The sequence below is a fragment of the Bos indicus genome, chromosome 16, assembly GCF_029378745.1.
Source record: "Bos indicus isolate NIAB-ARS_2022 breed Sahiwal x Tharparkar chromosome 16, NIAB-ARS_B.indTharparkar_mat_pri_1.0, whole genome shotgun sequence".
In the NCBI taxonomy this organism is placed as follows: Eukaryota; Metazoa; Chordata; class Mammalia; order Artiodactyla; family Bovidae; genus Bos; species Bos indicus.
In genome coordinates, this window is record NC_091775.1 from 35421275 (window position 1) to 35443066 (window position 21792).

Below are 21792 nucleotides of genomic sequence, written 5' to 3' on the forward strand. Positions count from 1 at the left end.
GTTCTTTGATCATCTTTACAATTATTACTCTGAACTGTTTCTTAGGTTGATTGTCTATCTCTCCTTCATTTAGTTCTTCTGGGGCTTTATCTTGTTCCTTCATTTGGAACATATTTGTCTGCAACCTTATTTTGTGTAAGTACTTTTATATCTGTGTAACTTATGCTAAGTATTTTGACCTTTGAGAAGTGGTTCTCTGTATTAGATACCCTGTGCATTCCCTCTTGTCATAGCAGTGTACTCCCTATCTCGTCACCTAGGGGCCAGGGGCTAGGTGGTCCCAGAGTAGGTTCTCATCTGTGCATGCAGACTCGGTTGTGGGGCTGTATTTTGCTTTCTTCTGGTTTCTGCCCTGTGGTGGATGAGGCTGGTCTAGAGACTAGTACAGGCTTCCTGTTGGGAAGGGCTGCCACCTGCCCACTGATGGGTAGAGCTGAGTCTTGGTCCTCTGCTGGGGAAGGTCATGTCTAGTGGGTGTCTGGTGGCATCTCTGGGCTCAGGAAGTTTTTAATGTAACCTGTCTGCTGCTGACTGGGCCTGTGTTTCTGCCCAGCTTGTTGTATGACCTGAGTCCTCCCAGCCTTGGAGCCCACAGGCTACTGTTTGGGCTAAGTCTTGGCACCAAGATGTCACCCTCCAGGAGAGCTCCTGCAGATGAATGCTTCCTAATATATCTGCCACCAGTGTCTATGTCCCCTGAGTGAGTCACAGCTGCCCCATTTTCCCAGGAGACCCTCCAAGACCAGCAGGTAGATCTATCCCAGACTCCTGTCAAATTACTGCTTTTGCCCTGGGTCCTGGTACGTGTGAAATTTTGTATTCACCCTTTAAGAGTGAATTTTCTATTTCCCTCAGTTCTGTGGGTTCCTGCAGTTAAGCCCCATAGGCTTTGAAAGTTGTATACTCTGGGGGCTCATTTTTTTCAATGCTAAGTCCCAGGGCTGGGGAACCTGACAGGGGGGCTCAGAACTCTCACTCCTGTGGGAAAATCTCTGTGATATAATTATTCTCCTGCTTATGGAGAATAATTGTAATTGTTCTGTTTATTTACCTGAAGCATATGGGATTTGATTATATCTTAATTCCATCCTTCCTGCTCATTTTGTTGCGGTTCCTCTTTCATCTTTGATTGTAGGAGATCTTATCTGGTATGTTACTTATTCATTGATGGTTATTCTGCAGAGGGTTGTGATTTTGGTGTGCTTGTGAGAGGAGGTGAGCCCAGGGTCTTTCTCCTCTGCCATATTGACTGCTCTCTTCCTGCAGTCCCCTCCCTAAACATATCACCTATGACTTAGAGAGTCAACAGCTGCATACTAAGATAATCTCCAACAGAACCTCAGCACATAAAAGGCTTTGTTGAATAAATTAATATAAATATCATCATGTCAAGTTGAGATCAAAAGGAATATGGCAGAGACTTAAAATTTCTAAGGGAATTTTTCCTTTGCTCTGAGGGTTATATTATTCCATTTAACAAATATTTATTAAGAAGTGAATACCTGCTGCATCCTGGTATTGTACAGGATAGATACGGTCCCATCTTTAACAGAGCTTAAGTTTAAATGGGTACAACTCATGAGCCTAAGATTAGATTTTTGAATGAAGAGACTTATTCATGATTGAGATGTATTTCTATTAGGTGCCCAAAGATTACTGAAATATGATTCAGAAGTTGGCTCATTTTTATTTACACACAATGAGACCTTTTTGCAGCTGTACCACACTTTAGGACACTGTGTGTGTGTGTGTAGACACAAAGGAGGAAAGAGACATATGTATCATCTCTCCCCTGCTTACCCTCCTTCCCTCCATCAAATTTAAAAGCCTAGAGTGTTGAGTATAGAATTATTGAAAATATTAAGTTTACCTTAACCTTCTTCTGTAATTTACTAATCCTATTTCTATAGATGGAAGAATACCATCTGAATAAGTGAATAGAGTGTATTTATTTAAAGATACAGGAAAAATAAGCAAGAGTTTTCTAGGTATCTTTTATGGCATTTCATTATAGATATTTATTTTTATGCATTACTAAAGATGTTATTTTTTCCCATTCAAATACATATGCAGCAGAAATTAGAGAGGAAGTACCTTGGATCCAGTGGCTAGTGAGGACTGGTAAAGTGAAGGGCACAGGCTCCTTTTAGGGGACTGCAGATCCTTGACTCCAGGTCTGTGTTCAGTCAGTTCAGTTCAGTTGCTCAGTTGTGTCCAACTCTTTGCAACCCCATGAATCTCAGCACGCCAGGTCTCCCTGTCCATCACCAACTCCCAGAGTTTACCCATACTCATGTCCATCGAGTCGGTGATGCCATCCAGCCATCTTATCCTCTGTCAACACCTTCTCCTCCTGCCCCCAATCTCTCCCAGCATCAGGGTCTTTTTCAAATGAGTCAACTCTTCACATGAGGTGGCCAAAGTATTGGAGTTTCAGCTTCAACATCAGTCCTTCCAGTGAACACTCAGGACTGATCTCCTTTAGGATGGACTGATTGGCTCTCCTTGCAGTCCAAAGGACTCTCAAGAGTCTTCAACACCAGAGTTCAAAAGCATCAATTCTTCCGCTCAGCTTTCTTCACCGTGCAACTCTCATCCATACATGACCACTGGAAAAACCATAGCCTTGACTAGACCTGGACCTTTGTTGGCAAAGTAATGTCTCTGCTTTTCAGTATGCTATCTAGGTCGGTCATAACTTTCCTTCCAAAGAGTAAGCATCTTTTAATTTCATGGCTGCAATCACCATGGGAATGCAGGCCCAGAGGGGCCAGGCCTTCTCATTTTTCAAATGAAACTAGAAAACTAGATTTTTAATGAGTTCTCATTTTTTAAAAAATATTGGAAACTGCGTCACTCATGTTTACAATGTAATGGAAGCAAAAGAAAATATTCTGACAGGTAAGCCATTTGAGATCTCTGAAGACTATCACCAAACCAGTGATGCCATTTATCATGTCTAGTAACTGCCATGGTCTACCGCACAATTGCACTCATCTCACACGCTAGTAGAGTCATGCTCAAAACTCTCCAAGCCAGGCTTCAGCAGTATGTGAACTGTGAACTTCCAGATGTTCAAGCTGGACTTAAAAAGGCAGAGGAACCAGAGATCAAATTGCCAACATCCACTGGATCATGGAAAAAGCAAGAGAGTTCCAGAAAAACATCTATTTCTGCTTTATTGACTGTGCCAAAGCCTTTGACTGTGTGGATCACAATAAACTGTGGAAAATTCTGAAAGAGATGGGAATACCAGACCCACTGACAATCAAGATTGTCAGGAGAAATATCAATAACCTCAGATATGCAAATGATACCACCCTTATGACAGAAAGTGAAGAAAAACTAAACAGCCTCTTGATGAAAGTGAAAGAGGAGAGTGAAAAAGTTGGCTTAAAGTTCAACATTCAGAAAACTAAGATCATGGCATCCAGTCCCATCACTTCATGGCAAATAGATGGGGAAACATTGGAAACAGTGGCTGACTTTATTTTGGGGGGCTCCAAAATCACTGCAGATGGTGATTGAAGCCATGAAATTAAAAGGCGCTTACTCCTTGGAAGGAAAGTTATGACCAACCTAAACAGCATATTAAAGAGCAGAGACATTACTTTGCCAACAAAGGTCCATCTAGTCAAGTCTATGGTTTTTACAGCAGTAATGTATGGATGTGAGAGTTGGACTGTGAAGAAGGCTGAGCGCCGAAGAATTGATGCTTTTGAACTGTGGTGTTGGAGAAGACTCTTGAGAGTCCCTTGAACTGCAAGGAGAGCCAACCAGTCCATCCTAAAGGAGATCAGTCCGGAGTGTTCATTGGAAGGACTGATGTTGAAGCTGAAACTCCAATAGTTTGGCCACGTGATGCTAAGAGCTGATTCATTGAAGAGACTCTGATGCTGGGAAAGATTGAAGGTGGGCGGAGAAGGGGACGACAGAGGATGAGATGGTTGGATGCCATCACCAACTCAATGGACGTGAGTTTGGGTGAACTCTGGGAGTTGGTGATGGACAGGGAGGCCTGGTGTTATGCAGTCCATGGGATCCCAAAGAGTTGTACACATCTGAGCGACTGAACTGAACTGAACTGAACTGCCATGGTTACTTTAGACTATAGTTTCAAAGGTGTAGACTTATTTGTGGATTTGTACCCTCTTGTGCTGATGTCCCTATCTTTCTCATACTTGTTCTGTTCAGGGTCCTCTAGAGCAGCTCCGTCCAGTAGAATGTTCTGCAGTGATAAAAAATGTTCTACATATGTACTGTCTGATACAGGAACCACTAGTGTCTATTGTAGCTAGTAGGACTAAGAAACTGAATTTTAAATTTTATTTTAATTGAATTGAAATAGCTGAATGTGTCCAGTGGCAATCAAGCCATACTTCCTGTCTCTGTACAACTCTCATCCTCACAGAAACCCGACTAAGAGTTATTGAATTGACTGAACCAAACCCAGATAAACCCTTGATGGACAAAGTGTAGTAAGGAGAGAAAGGAGCAAACCTACCCCAGCACTGGCGGGGCCTGGGCAAAGTTTCATACATCTAAGTGTATGAAACATAAATCAAGTTGGCACATTCCTAAGTAAAATGTATTCCTTCCTTTTACCTCATTACATATTCCTTCATCAGGAACTGGAAGTCCAGCCTCACAGAATTCTTGGACTCTACGCTTCTGCTAGCCCCTCTGTTCCCAGGGCAGGTCCACCCTATGTCACAAGTGAGCTGAGCAGTGAGCCTGGGCAGCATGGAACTTTATATAACCAGTGATCAAGAGCCATATTTGGGATACTTCTGCTATTCTTGTGGTATATTTTACATCTCCTCCATTTTGACTATAGCTGAGTTTGACTTTAAGACATTGTATACAGCTCTGTGGAATTGCTGTATAAAATAAGATCTTGTGTTAATTTGGGCATAGACCTTCCTTCTGAATCAAGCACCATGATCTGATTAATCCCTTTTGGAATCTCTTATAAGCTCCTACTTCATCACCTACAAATTGAGGAATAATCATTTTTCTAAATACATTTGTCCTGAATTCTTTAGAAGTAAAACAGAACTGAACAAGGCTACAGTGAAATAGAACTGAACTTGGCTACAGCTTTTAAAGATTGTTTAAGAGATGAAACATGGAATGGGTACAGATGTGACTTTGGCCGATGGTTAATAAGGAGAGTTCATTAAACTGCCTATTTAACATCTTTATTAGGCTGCCTATTACATCACTAAATCATCTTCAGCAGTATACCTCAGAAGACTTTTCTTGGGGCAGTCGTTTATGCCTAAAGTGTTGGGGAGTGGAAGATAAATTGCAGATTGCTTTTAATCCATGTATAAATCAATCTAATGAGTTCTATGTGATTAAAGTCAGTTAAAAAAAATAAGTATTGTAATACTTAGGGTGTGTGTGTACGGATTATCTTCACCTAAATAACATCTTACAAATGATTTATAAATTTGGGTATTTAGGTAATAAGTAAAAAAGAAGACTTGCACAGTATGTATGCATGTGTGTGCATGCCCACGTATGTGTCTGTGTGTGAAAAACTTGAGCAGGTTCAGTTGGAGGACAGCTTTGAAAATTTTAAGGTCACATCCTTTTCTGTTGGAGGCATTTATGCCAGGGGTCCCCAATCCCTGGGACACGGACTGATACCAATCTGTGACCTGTTAGGAATTGGGTCACACAGGAGGAGGTGAGCAGTAAGGTTAATAAATGAAGCTTCATCGGTAGTTACAGCCGCTCCCCATTGTTTGCATTATCGTATGAGCTCTGCCTCCTGACAGATCAGTGGTGGCATTAGATTCTCATAGAAGCAAGAATCCTACTGTGAACTGCACATTTGAGGAATCTATAACAGATTGCATGCTCCTTCTAAGAATCTAATGCCGGATGATTTGCGGTGGAGCTGAGGCGGTGATGTTAGTGGTGGGGAGTGGCTACAGATGCAGATATCATAAGCAGACAGGTTTGACTGTACAGAGACCATAACAAATAGTTGCTTGCAGACATATCAAAACCCTGTCAGTGAGTGGCAAGTGACAATTAAACTCCATCTGGTGGCAGGCTTTAAGTCAGAATCTGACACTTATTTTAGTCTATGCATGAAAGAAAGAAAGAAAGAAAATGAAGTCGCTCAGTTGTGTCTGACTCTTTGTGACCCCACGGACTGTAGCCTACCAGGCTCCTCCGTCCATGGGATTTTCCAGGCAAGAATACTGGAGTGGGTTGCCATTGCCTTGTCTATGCATGGCCTGCCCATTATTTTATTTACCGCTTATGTCATACCTCTTTCCTGCACTGCACACTTGTCTCAGTCATAATTTTGATAAGCCCACAAGCTAATGCCTGTGTACATGCTAAGTTGCTTCAGTTGTGTCTGACTCTTTGTGACCCTATGGACTGCAGCCTGCCAGGCTCCTCTGTCCATGGGATTCTCCAGGCAAGAATACTGGAGTGGGTTACCATGTCCTCCTCCAGGGATTCTTCGCAACCCAGGGATTGAACCCAGATCTCTTAAAGCACCACCCACGAAGCCCCATAAGCTAATAACCTTAGATAAAATGAGTAAAAATGTTGCTGAAGAACTTTGAAAATGGGAAAAGACCCAGTGATGAGATGGCAGAAGACTCTAAGTTCAATTCAGTTGCTCAATCATGTCCTACCCTTTGCAACCCCATGGACTGCAGCACACTAGACTTCCCTGTTCATCACCAACTCCTGGAGCTTGTTCTAACTCATGTCCATCGAGTTGGTGATGCCATCCAACCATCTCATCCTCTGTTGTCCCCTTCTCCTCCTGCCTTCAATCTTTCCTAGCATAAGGGTCTTTTCCAATGGGTCAGTTTTTCACATCAGGTAGCCAAAGTATTGGAGTTGCAGTCCTCCCAATGAAGGGCTCTAAATATGTAGAAGACTCTAAGACTGCCAACAAAAGAAAACTGCATTTAAAAGACAATACCAAGAGTTCTGCTTAAATTACAGATCTGTTGCAACAGGTGATTCACATTCTCCAAGCCCGCTTTGTATAATATGTGGTGACTGATTGTCCAGCAAAGCCATGAAACTTTCAAAGCTGCTTTGCCACTTGAAGACCAAGCACCCTGCATTAAAAGACAAGCCTTTGGAGTTTTTCAAAAGAAAAAAAAACATAAACACAAAAACCAGAAGCAATTATTGAAGCTTACCACTTCATCAAATGTATCTGCACTGAGAGCATCATTCTTAGGGGCTAACTGCATTACGAAAGCTAAGAAGCCTTTTACTATTGGTGAAGAGTTGATCCTACTTGCTGCTAAGGACAGTTGTCATGAACTTTTAGAAGAGACTGCAGTTCGAAAGGTGGCACATGTTCCTCTTTTGGCTGGCACCATAACTAGATGAATTGATGAAACAGCAGAGGATATTGAGGCGTAACTGTGAGAGGATTAATGAGTCACCATGGTACACAATCCAAGTTGGCGAGTCTACTGATGTTGACAAGACAACAATGCTTGTTTCTGTGCATATATTTTTCAGGAAGATATGCACGAGGACATGTGATATACATTTTTGTGCCAACCAACACCACAGCTGCAGAACGTTTCAAGTCTTTGAATAATTGCATATTAGGAAAACTGAACTGGTCATTTTGTGTTGATATATGCATGGATGGAGTGGCTGCCGTGACTGGATGGCTTTCTGGTTTCACTGCTTGAGTCAAAGACATCATTTCTGATTGTGAGTCTGTGCACTGTATCATCCGTAGAGAAATGCTGGCTAACCGAAAAATGTCCCCTGAACTTAACAGTGTTTTGCAGGATGTGAATAAAATGATCACATTGAAGTACTTGTGCTTACTGTTCGCACAACTCTGTGAGGAGATGGACACAGACCACACACGTCTTCTCTCATACACAGAAGCGAGGTGGCTTTCTAAAGGTTGGTCACTGGTCAGAGCTGTTGAGTTATGAGAGCCACTCCAGAGATTTCTTTTAGAAAAACAGTCACCACTGGCAGCACATGTCAGTGACACAGAATGGATCACAAACTTGCTTACTTGTGGGACATATTCAACCTGCTCAGTGAACTCAGTCACTTCAGGGGAGAATGAAAACTATGTTCAAGTCAACAGAGACTGACATTCAAAGCCAATCTGCAGTCGTAGGTGTGATGAGTGGACATTGGGTTTTTGACATGTTTCAGACATTAGCAGAGATTTTGAAAGAGACTGAGCCAGGGCCTTCTCTCTCCCAGCTAGATGCATGATCACTTGTCTCAGTTTTCGAAAGAGCATTACTCCTCTACCACAAAAGACCCCCAGAATGGGAAGGAATGGATCCACGACCCATTTGTGAATAGGCCAGGTGAACTGACTTTGTCCATGCTAGAAGAGAATCAACTGTTTGAAACTGCAAATGATGGTGGCCTTCAAAATATGTTTGAAACAACTTCAGACTTCCATATGTTCTGGATTAAAGTCAAGGCCGAATATTTGGGGATTACCACAAAAGCACTGAAAAGCCTACTTCCACTTCCAACATCCTAACTTTGTGAAGGGTTTTTTCCTGCAGTGACAGCAACCAAAACGAAATTACAGAGTAGACTGGACATAAGCATCACACTTCAGGTGTCACTGTCTCCCATCACCACAGAAGGAATCATCTAGTTGCAGGAAAAAAAGCTCAGGGCACCCACTGATTGTGCATTATGGGGAGTTGTGTAATTATTTCATGATATATAACAATGTAATAACAATAGAAATAAGTCAGTGCATGCGTGCATGCTCAGTTGTGTCTGACTCCATGCCCCCGCTGACTGTAGCCCTCCAGGTTCCTCTGTTCATGGGATTTCCCAGGCAAGAATACTGGAGTGGGTTGCCATTTCCTACTCTAGGCCATGTTCTTGACCCAGGGATTGAACCCACATGTCCTGCATTGGCGGGGGGATTCTTTACCACTGAGCCACCTGGGAATAGAAATAAATGTCGTGTGCTTGAGTCATCCCAAACCATCCCCACTCCTGGTCCATGGAATTATTGTCCTCCATGAAACTGGTCCCCTGGTGCCCAAAATGCTGGGGACAGCTGATTTATGCCATGTTGTAACTGACATGTGGTAATGAAAAATGATTTTATATTACCACTCAGGGAAAACTGGAGAACACTGCCCTTATTATGCTGTGGCTCCCTCCTGTGGTTAAAAGGGAGAACAGGAATATAACCTGTGACAGATGAAGAAAAGAAATAGGACTGTAAAGCCTCCAGCCAGTTGTCTCTATAATTCAGAATTGTCTAGGAAACAGGCTTCATGCCTTCTACTAGATAGTTTATACCCTGCAAAGGATTCTGACATATGATTGTTGCTACCCTCCCCGAGGGCACTCACACTTTATTGCTGTCCCTTTAATTTTCTCCTTACTGTATCCACTTTTCATGGTTAGAAATTATCTTGTATGATTTTATATTTCATAAGTAATACCATAATTGACATTAATGTAAATATTTTACTGATGAAGTATGCTTTTTCCTATGTAACTGTTTTCATAATATAAGTATTTGGCAATCTTTGGGTGGTTTTAGGATGTGATGGTTTCTTTTTCTCAGCGCCTTGACCTAATTCTCCTCTGCCAACATCAATTTCGGTCTATTGAAACAGAAACCTTTGAAACACTATTAGAAACTGAAAGGCATCCCAAGTGCTGTATGATTCTTAGATGAGTGGGTTTGCTTGAGATTAAATTTGAAAGCACCATCTTGCCCATGCAATTATTTCTATAGGATTGTATAATCACTGGTTCGTGTTGAGCTTTCCTTAGGCATACTGCCTGAATTGGCTGCAGATTCGGGGCTATGCAAGGATGGGTTGTTCTTTTTGTTGTTCAGTCACCAAGTCATGCCCAACTCTTTGTGACCCCATGGCCTGTAGCCCACCAGACTCCTCTGTCCGTGGGATTTCCCAGGCATGAATGCTGGAGTGGGTTGCCATTTCCTCCTCCAGGGAATCTTCCTGACCCAGGAATCCAACCCACGTATCCTGCATCATATCCTGCATTGGTAGGCGGATTCTTTACCACAGAGCCACCAGGGAAACTGGGTAGGTGAGGCTAAACGCATTCAGTAACAGAGTAAAACATCAAGGCAATATAGGAGGATGGGACTTGGGTTAAACTTGGAGATGGGAGAAACAGCGAAAGTGGTTCCCAACTGTTCTAGGCACTTTCACAATAATCATCTCTGCCATGGACATTTTCATTGCATAGCTAATCAGCAGTAAGGCAGTTTTGCAGTAAAGAATAAAATAATGAAAAGCAAAAAGAAGGACGTTAAAAAAGACCTAATGAAATACAAGAAATGAATAACAAAATTAAAAAGACTATTGCAAAATACAAAATATTTGAATACATTTAAAATGTGTGTAGATTGAGGCCAGTACTTTGTGAATAATCGATTTTATTTTGTGACTTGTACCTAAGCACTTTTTTCAGGAGTCTTTTGTTCCTAAGATATTATACATTTTTTTTTGGCCTGTTGATTTGTCTCTTCATATCACACTTTTTTCTGTTTTGCTAAAACTTCTTCCTTCGTTAAGAGAGAGATCAGTCTCCAAACACTAGGATGCATATTTTTAACTGAGTTTTGTATTGTTTTGTGAATACCTCTCCATTATTTGTTTGTTCTTGGCATATTGTCACATATGTTTTGGTAGATAATTCTACCAAATTAGAATTAGGTTAGGTGGAAAATGTGAGTTCAACTCTATGCCTTCGAGGCTCTCAGCTTCTTTCTCCTCCAGTGTAGCGTGTTTCTAAATAAGAAACCAGTTCTTGGGGCAGATCATCATCATCCATCGGATCATTGAAGCCATCAATAACTGGAAGAAAGGCTAACATTTCAACCAGTTGAAACAAGACTGTAGACCTTTCATGGCAAAATTGTCCAAGGCCAGTTAACTGTGCAGAAAATTGCTTGTGACAAAGGTGCTTACTGCAAAAATACTGAAGAAGATTCCAAACTTTTCCTTTGGTTCTTTTGGGAGGGTTGGCAGGTGTAACTGCTGCTGTGGAATAATTAGGAGTCTGCTGTTTCCTTCCCTCTGCATTCTCGCCCACAGGGGCGCCCTGTATTGTGATGGCGGGGAAAGAGTGTTGCAGCAGCTGTATGATGCACCCAGTCTCTACTGGCTACTGTCTTGGAATGCCAAGCAAACTTTTTATTAATGCAGGGCCAATATTTAAAAGTACTGAGTAAATGAATAAATGAGCATTGTCTGGAAGGAGATAATAATGTCTTGTTGGGCTTCTCAAATACATTTTACGTGTCTTTTAAAGGTGCAATAAATGTTACACTAGATGGATCAAATGGATTTGCTCTGTAAGAAAACATGAAATACTATTTGTACATATTTGGAAAAGAGTTTCTCTTTGCTTGAACTCTTTCAGGGTCAAAGAAGGTGGGGGAAGCTCTCCAGTGGACCTTTTGCCCCTGGGTCTGAAACTCTTTTATTGCTGTACGTGAATACTCTAGCTGTTAGGGGAGGTTTGTGGGAGGATGGGGTGGTTCAAGACAAAAAGACTGGCTTTTTGAATGTTTACACTTTTAAATAAAAATATACAAATTACAGTATTTTTTTTAAAGAAAAATGTCAATTCCTTTCTTCTTCTAACTCTCCAGAAATTTCTGACATTTTTGCTGATGTTGTCTGGGACTGTACATCAGTGAGGTAGCTGTATTTCAGTGATTCATTTCATTCTGACAACACCAAGCTGAGAAGTCTAACAACTTCGATTAGCACAAGTGTCCAAACGACTCTTAATGTCAATAAAAACCTGATTCAGTCAACAGGGAGACAATTATTCAGAAATCCTTCTTCATATTCTCTTGTGGTTTCTGCCAAATGGTAATTTGTTTGAGGAAAAAAAAATCCATTTTTCTTAGGGAAAAATAATGCCAATACACTCACTGCAGGCGAATCACTGATTCTTAATCTAGTTTGATTTGTGCCTGGGTCTGCCACAAACATAACGGAGTGGGGGCGGCAGTCCACATCAATGTTTAATAGACCTCCAGCCTTCACCTGACTGTTGAGTTCTTTCAGGAGAAACAAAAGAGATGGTACAAAAAGTGCAGACCCAGCGGAGGACAAGCTCCTGTGTGGACCTGGTATGCGGAAAAGCCTGGAAGCATGAGTGAGCATAAAGATTTGAGAGAAGAGAATGGAGTGTGGCTCAGCTGGTAAAGAATCTGCCTGCAATGCAGGAGACCCCGATTCGATTGCTGGTTCGGGAAGATCCCCTGGAGAAGGGATAGGCTACCCGCTCCAGTATTCTCGGGCTTCTCTAGTGGCTCAGATGGTAAAGAATTCATCTGCGATGCAAGAGACCTGGGTTCTGATCCTTGGATCAGGAAGATCCCCTGGAGAGGGAACAACTTACCCACTCCAGTATTCTTGCCTGGAGAATTCCATGGATAGAGGAGCCTGGCAGGCTACAGTCCATGGACACAGGCTACAGAAAGTCGGACACAACTGAGCAACTTTCACTTACATTTTTCTTTTTCCTGTGACTAAAGCAGACTATACTTGCAGGGTGTGGTGGGGAAGGAAACTTATAAGGGGCCCATTCATGAAAGACGTTAAATGCCATGCTGAGTACTTTTAGTTTCATCTTCTAGTCAGTGGGATGCCATTCACAAATTTTGTACAGGAATACATCTTTACTGTCTGGTTAAATGATAAGATATACCTAAAAATAAAAAATAAAAACAATGATGTCCAAGAAGTGTCAGAAGACAGTATATTAAATGGTTGGGACAAAAGTGAATGCCAGGAATGGGGCAGAGAAATTGCTATATGTTGTAGCCATCAGAGGAGTCTTCTTGATGAAGGAAGGAATGACACTGTACCTCGAAGAACAAGAAGAAAAGGGAGATACTTCATTAATGCCGGAGTAGGAGGCTTCTGTTGTTTACAAAGACAAAGACTTGGAAATAGGACAGCAAGGACTCTTTCACTGGCCACTCTGCAGTTGATGTCACCACCTCACTCCATCTGAGGACAATGTAATTGGGCAGAGAGCGGAGAATGGTGGGAGCAGTTTGGTGGAGTCTCCTGGGAAGAGGACCTAGAGATGGAGTCATGAGCTGAGTCTCCAGTTAGGCAGCATTGGCTTCTCTCTGTTTGAGGATGTGTCTGACATTCCAGAGCTCCAGAGCAGTACTTTAACCGTTTGTATGAATTCAGTAAGTATCTAGAACTACTGTATACAGGGATCGAGCTACATCTTGGCCCCTGGAGTGGGCTCTGTTGTTTCACCTGGGTGCCTCGCCTACTTACCATGTCTCCTCTTCTGTTCTAAATGACTGTTGCCTACAGGGAAGGAAGTTGCGAATAGCTCTCTTGAACTCTTGATGCACAACTTCTTCTTGATGCTGTCAGGCTTGATAAAGGCCGTGGACTCCTTGAACAAATCAGAACCCTTGGCCATCAGCATGAATTATATTCCTTGAATTGCATTTTCTTTAGAACAAGTATTTAACTCTGCTGGAAGTTTTTCCTGCCCTTTCTAAGCCTGACCATATTAGGGTGTATGAACCTTTCTGGTGAGAGGAAAAGAAGCCATGAAAAGAACCCAACCCAAGCCTCCAACACATGAGGCTCCAAGCAAAGGGAATTTTACCAATTTGTGGGGCTCTGCCAACAATCATCTCCAGTGATTATGGAAAGTTAATTAATTCAGCCAATTAATATCCTACAGTGGAGTAGAGGCCATACTAGGGATAAAGTAGTGAACAAAACAAACATGGACGCTACCTGCAGGAGTTCACAGTAAGTGGGGGAAACAAAGGCAGGTAAACAGTTTGGCAGCTGATAGATGTGTTGACTCCTGTGTACTATTATTTTATTTTGTTATTATTTTTTTTTGTACTGTTATTTTAAAGAGTTCTGGCCTGAGCTTCAGTTGAGGTCTTGCCTGTGCTGTGTGCTAGTTGTCTGAGTAAATCCTTCTGAAATAAAATTTTTAAGAATTTAAAACATTGTCAAATGTAGGAAAAGCAAGATCCTAATAGTTTAATGGGGCTTCTCTGATGGCTCAGAATCTGCCTTCCAGTGGAGGTGATGCAGGTTCGATCCCTGGGTTGGGAAGATCCCCTGGAGAAGAAAATGGCAACCCACTCCAGTATTCTTGCCTGGGAAATCCCATGGACAGATGAGTCTGGTGGGCTACAGTCCATGGGGTTGCAAAAGAGCCAGACACAACTTTGTGACTAAACAACAACAAATAATTTAATATGATTGAGTAACCCAGTAGATTTAAAGGGTCTTAGCAGACTCTTTGAAGAACTTCTGCCCTTAAAGAACTTCTAGTTGATCCTTCAAGATAAGGCTGTGTTCCATAGAGTCCTTTGATAGAAATTTGCTTTCTGCCTCTTTGGATTGAACAATCTTGTACCAAATGATTTAGAGCCAACTTGGGTCCCATGGTTGTTCCCCAGAGCATTGTGCAGACTCCCGCCAGTTATCAAAATGCTGTCAACCTAGACAGCTCGCCAGCACTGTCCCTCTGCCTTCCTCCCCATCTCGGCAGGATTCTCATCTCTGATTGGAATAGCAGCCTTTTCTTGTCAGGTTTGAAGCATGTGGAAGTCTGCACCAGGTCTGCATCCCCTGGGTCAGCTTTGAGTATCTTGCTGTAATTTCCTTCCACTAGCAACAAAACCCAAGTCAGTTTAAAAGGAAAACGAGAGAAGTGCAACTGAATGTAGCAAGCCCTGGGTATTTGTTCAAATGCTAAATGAGGGGCCCATGTTTTTAAGAGCACATTCTAGGGAAAGTTCTGAAATTGCAAGCTGCAGCCCTTTCTCTTTGCGCTTGGTTTGGCTGATTTCCAAAGCATCAAGGCTAGCAATTGAGGGACTGAAATATAATCGGTGGCGATACATTCGCACCACATGAGACATTCTCAGCCTCCAGAGGATCTGGTGGCTGGAGGAGCAGCGGACCAGCAACAGTTCCTGGCAGCCGGAGTCCGAAGGGAGGGAAGATCGGATCGCAATGGTAAGAAACTCCGGAGCTTTTGGCAGACCTGGTCTGCTACCTGGGAAAGAATATTTAGCATGTGCTGGTGAAAATGGCTGTTGGTAACCTGAGAATGACCGACAGTCCCTTGAGCTTTGGGGAGCTGTCGGTTTTTCAGTGGAAGGGCAGGAACACCTTTGCCAGCAGCACACTGATTTTTGAAAAATAATTTCTTTTGTGTCAGGAGTAGTGCTGCCTTGTAATTAATGAGGGCTGCTCTGCCAGGCAAAGACAGACCCCGCGGTGACCTGAGACGCAGCCCTGATGAATACAGTGTCTGAAGTGGACTCTTCTTCTGAATGTCGTTGTAATTTCCAGGAGACTCCTTCATAGAAATAATTGCCCATTGTCTTGATATTTCCATATGAGGGTTCAAACCCATTCGTACTGAAGCAGCTTTCTTTTCTGACTAGTGAGTCGCCTCAGTTCTGTGAGCTTCACTGTTGATTGGAGGCATTTGCACATTAAACGTTACTAGAGCAAACTTCTAAGAGATGTTGTTTTCATTTTAAAGCTAGCATATGCAGGCAGCGGCAACAGGAGCCCACGTTTAAAAGGAAGTGTTCTATGACTTTGTTTGGAAGAAGTTTGTTTGATTCACTCTAGCAGAGCAAATGTTGCTGGGGTTAGGGACACCGAAATGGAAATGAGGTCTTTGGACTTGGCGTTAGAAGTCGCCGTGGGAATGACTCTGTGCTTAATTCGGGTCTCTGCTGTCCATGTGCCTTCTCCAACTGCTGCTTCTCCATTGCCCTCAATATTAGGGGAAGAGCTGCTGTAACACAGAAGCCACTAAACTTTTCTTTAAGGGATTATGAGATGAAGGACATTGGTAATAATATGATTATATAACATTTGGGAGAAAATAAAACCTATTACTATATAGAGAGAATGCCTGAAATACACTTATTTGACTGCACAGCTGATGTGTGGGAAATGATTATTCCGTTTATAATCCAGATGAATGAAGAAAGTGCTGATGAAAGGAATGTGGGAATTTTTAGAAGTAAGTCTGCTTTTCTAACAATTCAGAAGAGGGGAAACTGGAAGCTGGATTTGTAAGAATATTTCCTTTCTCTTCCTGGCCTTATCATCTGTCCTAGCTCACTTACTCATAAGCAAACCGACCACAGAAATAAAGCAGCAAAGATGAGGGTCAGATTTTCCCTTCCTTAGTTAACACCTGGTACCTTTTATCATCTCATCCATTTTAGAAGCTTTCCTATACAGTGAAGAGAACTTCGCAGAGACTCACCCCATTTCTCCTAAACCAGCAGGATGGCTGAGAATCAGCATGTCCAGCACGAGGATTCATTAGGGCTTCTTAGTGCTTGGGAATGTTTTGCCTGAATTCTTGGGGCATAATAATTCTGTTTTTCTCTTTAATTAGCCTGGGAACATTCCTTTAAGGATTAAAAAGAACGGGGCTGAAATGCGGATAAAGTCCCTTGCCAAGAGTCCCTTGCCAACAGGTCTTAAGCATGAGCATACACGCAAGCATGGTGATGGTTGTGTACAGTATTTAGGGAGAAGACAAGGAGCCAGTCAGGGGCTCCAATCACTTAAATGCAGTAGCACAACCTGATGAAAGTATAAAGACCTCCAAAGGAGCGAACTTCCCTATGGAGTAGGGGGAAGGGACGGTGGGAACCAAGAGAGTGACTGCAGATTGTTGGCATGTTTGCATCCAGGCCATCCTCTGGCTATGTTGATTAGTTATTATTTGGAGAGTTGGAAAAATTACCCCACTGTATATTCAAATAAATGCTTGGGTCTAACTGAACTCTTCTTAACTGCAAACACTGATATGGTAACACTTTTGTAGGGAAGGTGTCCTAACTGGCCAGCTTTTGCAAAGGGAACCATAGTTCACCTTTCGTTTTAGTGAGAGCTCTGTGCAGAGAACTGTGGGTTGAAAAACCAGTCTTTGATTATAAGAAGAGTGAATCTATAGGTTGGATTTTCACTAAATCCCTTCTATGATGAAAAGGAAGCCAGTCTTGTTTCTCATCATGCAAATGTGATCAGTTCTCTCACTTATCCAAGAGAAAAGACATTATGAAAAACCGTCTCCTTGACCTCATTAGAATCCGGAGCATGTCAGGGCTTGCTAGATGTTATACCAAATAAGTCAGCCTGGCTTGGGCTGTGACCTCTCATTGCTTTTTTTGGCTTTATTTACAAACTTAAAGGAAATGCAAATAACTGAATCCATTCTATATAAATGTTAAGTTATTTGAAAGAAAAAGAAATGCATGGATATAAATAATATTTTATAAATATTGAGGACATATGTGCTGGGTTCCAAGTGTTGTAAGCACTTTAATAATCCTCAGCCTCGGTACTGATGAACCTATTTGCAGGGCAGCAATGGAGACACAGATATAGAGAAAGACTTATGAACAAGGACAGAGGTGGGGAGGAAAGAGCATAGAAGCATGTACATTACATGTGTAAAATAGGTAGCCAATGCAAATCTGCCATATGACTCAGGGAACTCAAACTGGGGCTCTGTAACAACCTAGAGGGGGAGGAAAGGGTGGGAGGTGGGAGAGAGGTTCAGGAGGGAGGGGACGTAGATATACCTATGGCTAATTCATGTTAATGTATGGGAGAAATCAAACCAATATTGTAAAGAAATTATCCTTCAATTAAAAATAAATTTTAAAAATCCTCAACCTTCCTTTTAAGCAGGTTTATTATTATCCCCATTGTATTGACATAAGGCACAGAGAAGTTAAGTGCATTCCTAAGGGCATACAGCTAGTAAGGGGTAGTGCCAGATTGGGAACAAATTCAGGCCCTTGCTTCTTAAACCATCTCATCATACAGCTTTCCAAGACATAGAGGAAGCAAAGCCAGGCCAAACCTCCAATGACCCACTGTCTAAAACTACCAAAAAATCTTGGACATTTCTTTCTTCTTCGTAGCCCATCTGGTCCCATGTACAGGTCTGTTCTTCCTTCTCCATGTCACTTGTTTGGTTTCCTGTTCTTTTCATGCCAGCATAATTCATACCTTTTCTTCCCATTCTGGCTGATTTCCCCTAAACAATTCCCTTAAACTGGGAGTTAGTCTGATGTTATGGAAAGAGGGTTTAGATGTATTCAGACCTAGAATTAAATTTCTGGGTTAGTCATGCATTAGTTATGTGATTTGGGACTTAAACAAAAACTCTTTAACAGTTAATGTTGTTATCTACAAAAAGCAAATAATGATTCTTAACCTCTATTGCATCATTGTAATAATTACATTAATATGTTGCTATAACATACTGTTTCTAGAATAAGTAAGGTGTTTGATTAGGTTGGAGACCTTGCAGAGAGACAGATTGGGAGGAAGCTTTTGAAATTATCTAGGTACAGGATCAGAGAAGGCAATGGCATCCCACTCCAATATTCTTGCCTGGAAAATCCCATGGGTGGAGGAGCCTGGTGGGCTGCAGTCCATGGGGTCGCTAAGAGTCGGACACAACTGAGCAACTTCACTTTCACTTTTCATTTTCATGCATTGGAGAAGGAAATGGCAACCCACTCCAGTGTTCTTGCCTGGAGAATCCCAGGGACGGGGGAGCCTGGTGGGCTTCCATCTATGGGGTCGCACAGAGTCAGACACGACTAAAGCGACTCAGCAGCAGTAGCAGCAACAGCAGGTACAGGATGGTAAGGATTTAAAATAGGGTGGTGGGAAGAAAGTGGAAAAAAAAGAAGATAATGTGAAAGAAAACTTCATATACACTGGCCACTGATTAGGTGTGAAGTATGAAAAAGAAAAGCAAAGACCCTCACACTTGAAGCAGGTGGCTCAAGAAAAGTGAATAAAAGTCCACTGGCTGCAATTCCTACTTTACCTGACATAGTACTTTGTACGTAGTAGGTTCTGTGCCTTGTTGAATGAATAAAGGCATGTATCAAGGAAGAAAAAGTCTGAGAGTCAAATATATAATAGGTAATTCCTATAGTCTGTTACCCAAAGTCCAATAAGGTGTTTAGAAGTGAGCGACAATGCATTGTGTTCTGGAAAGAACATGGAGGCTGACAGTATAAAGTGGTATTTTGATTATGTCCCTTAAGAGAAGTTGGCTTCAGAGGATCAGAGATTATCTACACCTACATTCATATGTTCACAGATTCTAGAAGTTTGAAAGTGACATGAAGAGAACAGATTGGATATAACTCTAAATGACTAATAGCTACAGTGTTCTTTTCTTGATAATTGATAACTGGTAGCCACATTGATAAAACGAATGGAAAGATGTGGAGGATGAGAGGATATAAAATGCCTTGAAAAAAAAACATATAAATATCTAAATGATTTTATTAATTAGGATGGGTATGATGCTGACTGAAAAGGATTCTGTGCTGACAAGTTTTAGGTAATTGAATGCAATGGTTGGCTTTGAGTTTCTCCTTGAAGATGGTGTCAAGAGCATTAAAAATTATAAATTGCACATATCAATAGTGTAATGAAGATGAATAGTCTCTCATTCATTTGTCTGTTGTCTTCTGTGAGTTACACTTGATAGCTAAAGGAACTGCAAAGCTGAAAATAAGCAAAATATGAGCTCAGTTCAAATTTTCATGCTGTTGATCAGTCTCCTGGGTACAGACGATTCATGATGGATGCTGCATAAGTCCCATTGGGTGAGAAGACACAAGAGCAAGTTTGTATGGGATGATGGATGGAATACCATTTAAGTTGTTGCTGATTAAGCCTAATGTTGATTGTAAAATCAATGTGATAGATGGGAGACCTAGAATAAAGACACCAATTAGCTGCATAACCTAGAAATTAAATAGTTTAAGATGGACAAAGTCTCTGAGGAGCTGTTCAGAGGATTGCAGGAAAAATGGTATAGTTTAGCCTTTAACGCAACTTTAAATGCCCTGCTATAAATGTGGGCACAGGAATAACTAACTCCCTTAAACTTCCAGTGGAGCTTACGATAATCCAAGTTTGGTCTCTCCTCCCTTTCATTTCTTGCTCCAGTACTCCTCATTCACGAGTATCCCTTGTTACCCATCTTTTACTTCCTGTCTTACTTTGCCAACAAAGGTTCATCTAGTCAAGGCTATGGTTTTTCCTGTGGTCATGTATGGATGTGAGAGTTGAACTGTGAAGAAGGCTGAGTGCCGAAGAATTGATGCTTTTGAACTGTGGTGTTGGAGAAGACTCTTGAGAGTCCCTTGGACTGCAAGGAGATCCAACCAGTCCATTCTGAAGGAGATCAGCCCTGGGATTTCTTTGGAAGGAATGATGCTAAAGCTGAAACTCCAATACTTTGGCCACCTCATGCGAAGAGTTGACTCATTGGAAAAGACTCTGATGCTGGGAGGGATTGGGGGCAGGAGGAGAAGGGGATGACAGAGGATGAGATGGCTGGATGGCATCACTGACTCGATGGATGTGAGTCTGAGTGAACTCTGGGAGTTGGTGATGGACAGGGAGGCCTGGCGTGCTGCGATTCATGGGGTCGCAAAGAGTTGCACACGACTGAGCGACTGATCTGATCTGATCTGATGCTGTGCTGTGCTAAGTTGCTTCAGTTGTGTCCAACTCTTTGTGACCCTATGGACTGTAGCCCACTAGGCTCCTCTGTCCATGGGGTTCTCTAGGCAAGAATACTGGAGTGGGTTGCCATGCCCTCCTCCCTGGGACCTTCCCAACTCAGGAATTGAACTTGCTTTTCTCATGTGTCCTCCATTGGCAGGCTGGTTCTTTACCAGTTGTGCCACCTGGGAAGCCCCAGAACATGTATAGAAATGTTTTATGAAATGGATACCCAGAGGGATGGTACGGGGAGGGAGGAGGGAGGAGGGTTCAGGATGGGGAACACATGTATGCCTGTGGTGGATTCATTTCGATATATGGCAGAACCAATATTGTAAAGTTTAAAAATAAAATAAAATTAAAAGAAAAAGAAATGGATAAGATAGAGGGCAAAGGAAAATTACAACTGTATATAATTAATAAATCTTACTTTTAAACTAACTGTTATGCTGTATCTATATGACTTTAATGTTTCTGACGGACACTGGTTGATTAATCAGTTCATAGAAAGTATGGCTCATTGGCTAAGGGGTTCTGTCATAGCCAGCACAGGCTATATTGTAATATGTTGGTACACCTAAAGATTTCCCCAATTTATGTTCACTTACCATGAAGATTCTTTATAAAACTATGTAACTTATGTTTAATACATTGAAAAACATGAAGACCATTTACTCTTTCTAGGACTTAGAATTTCCTGTTAAGAAATATTAATGCTCTTTGTGTTAAAGAGCATTAACAAATAACAGATACATTTGTAAGATACTGAAAATTAAAGACTGAAATTAAAGCATGAAAATAGACTTAATTGGTTCTAGGATTATATATGTTTCCTCTCCTTTGCCTTCTCTTTCATTTGCTTGGAGTATTGATTTACTTTAGTCAGGAAGTTTTATGTAAAAAATTTTCACTCAAGTATAAGATGCAAACTAAAAAAGTATGTAAATCAGAAATGTACAGCTCACATTTTTGCAAAATGATCACAGTCTTTTACTCAGCACCCAGTTCAAAGAGTGGGGCATCATTGGGACCCAAAGTTCCCTTCATGAGGCATCTCATGATCTTCACCTCCCAAATTGAGTTGTCTTTATTTTTAAGCTTTATATGCCCTCTTTCATTTTTGCTTAAAAAAAAAAGAAGCAAATAATGCTATTTATATAGTACTATATCAATACATCCCTGTGCACGG

The 21792-nt window shown here is 41.6% G+C and overlaps 1 protein-coding gene across 4 annotated transcripts in view; it reads left to right on the forward strand.

Moving 5' to 3' along the window:
- PLD5 (phospholipase D family member 5) overlaps window positions 1–21792 on the forward strand; it is a 424183-nt gene that overhangs the window by 96278 nt on the left and 306113 nt on the right. For 2 of the 4 annotated variants that reach the window (XM_070768105.1, XM_070768104.1), the window contains exon 1: window positions 14558–15032. The exons of the other annotated variants lie outside the window; for them this stretch is intronic. Coding sequence is in view for 1 of the 2 variants with exons in the window: in XM_070768104.1 (XP_070624205.1) it covers window positions 15030–15032 (3 nt within the window). In the remaining variant the exon portion in view is untranslated. Of the gene's footprint in view, window positions 1–14557; window positions 15033–21792 lie in introns of those variants that run through there. 4 annotated transcript variants of the gene reach the window in all.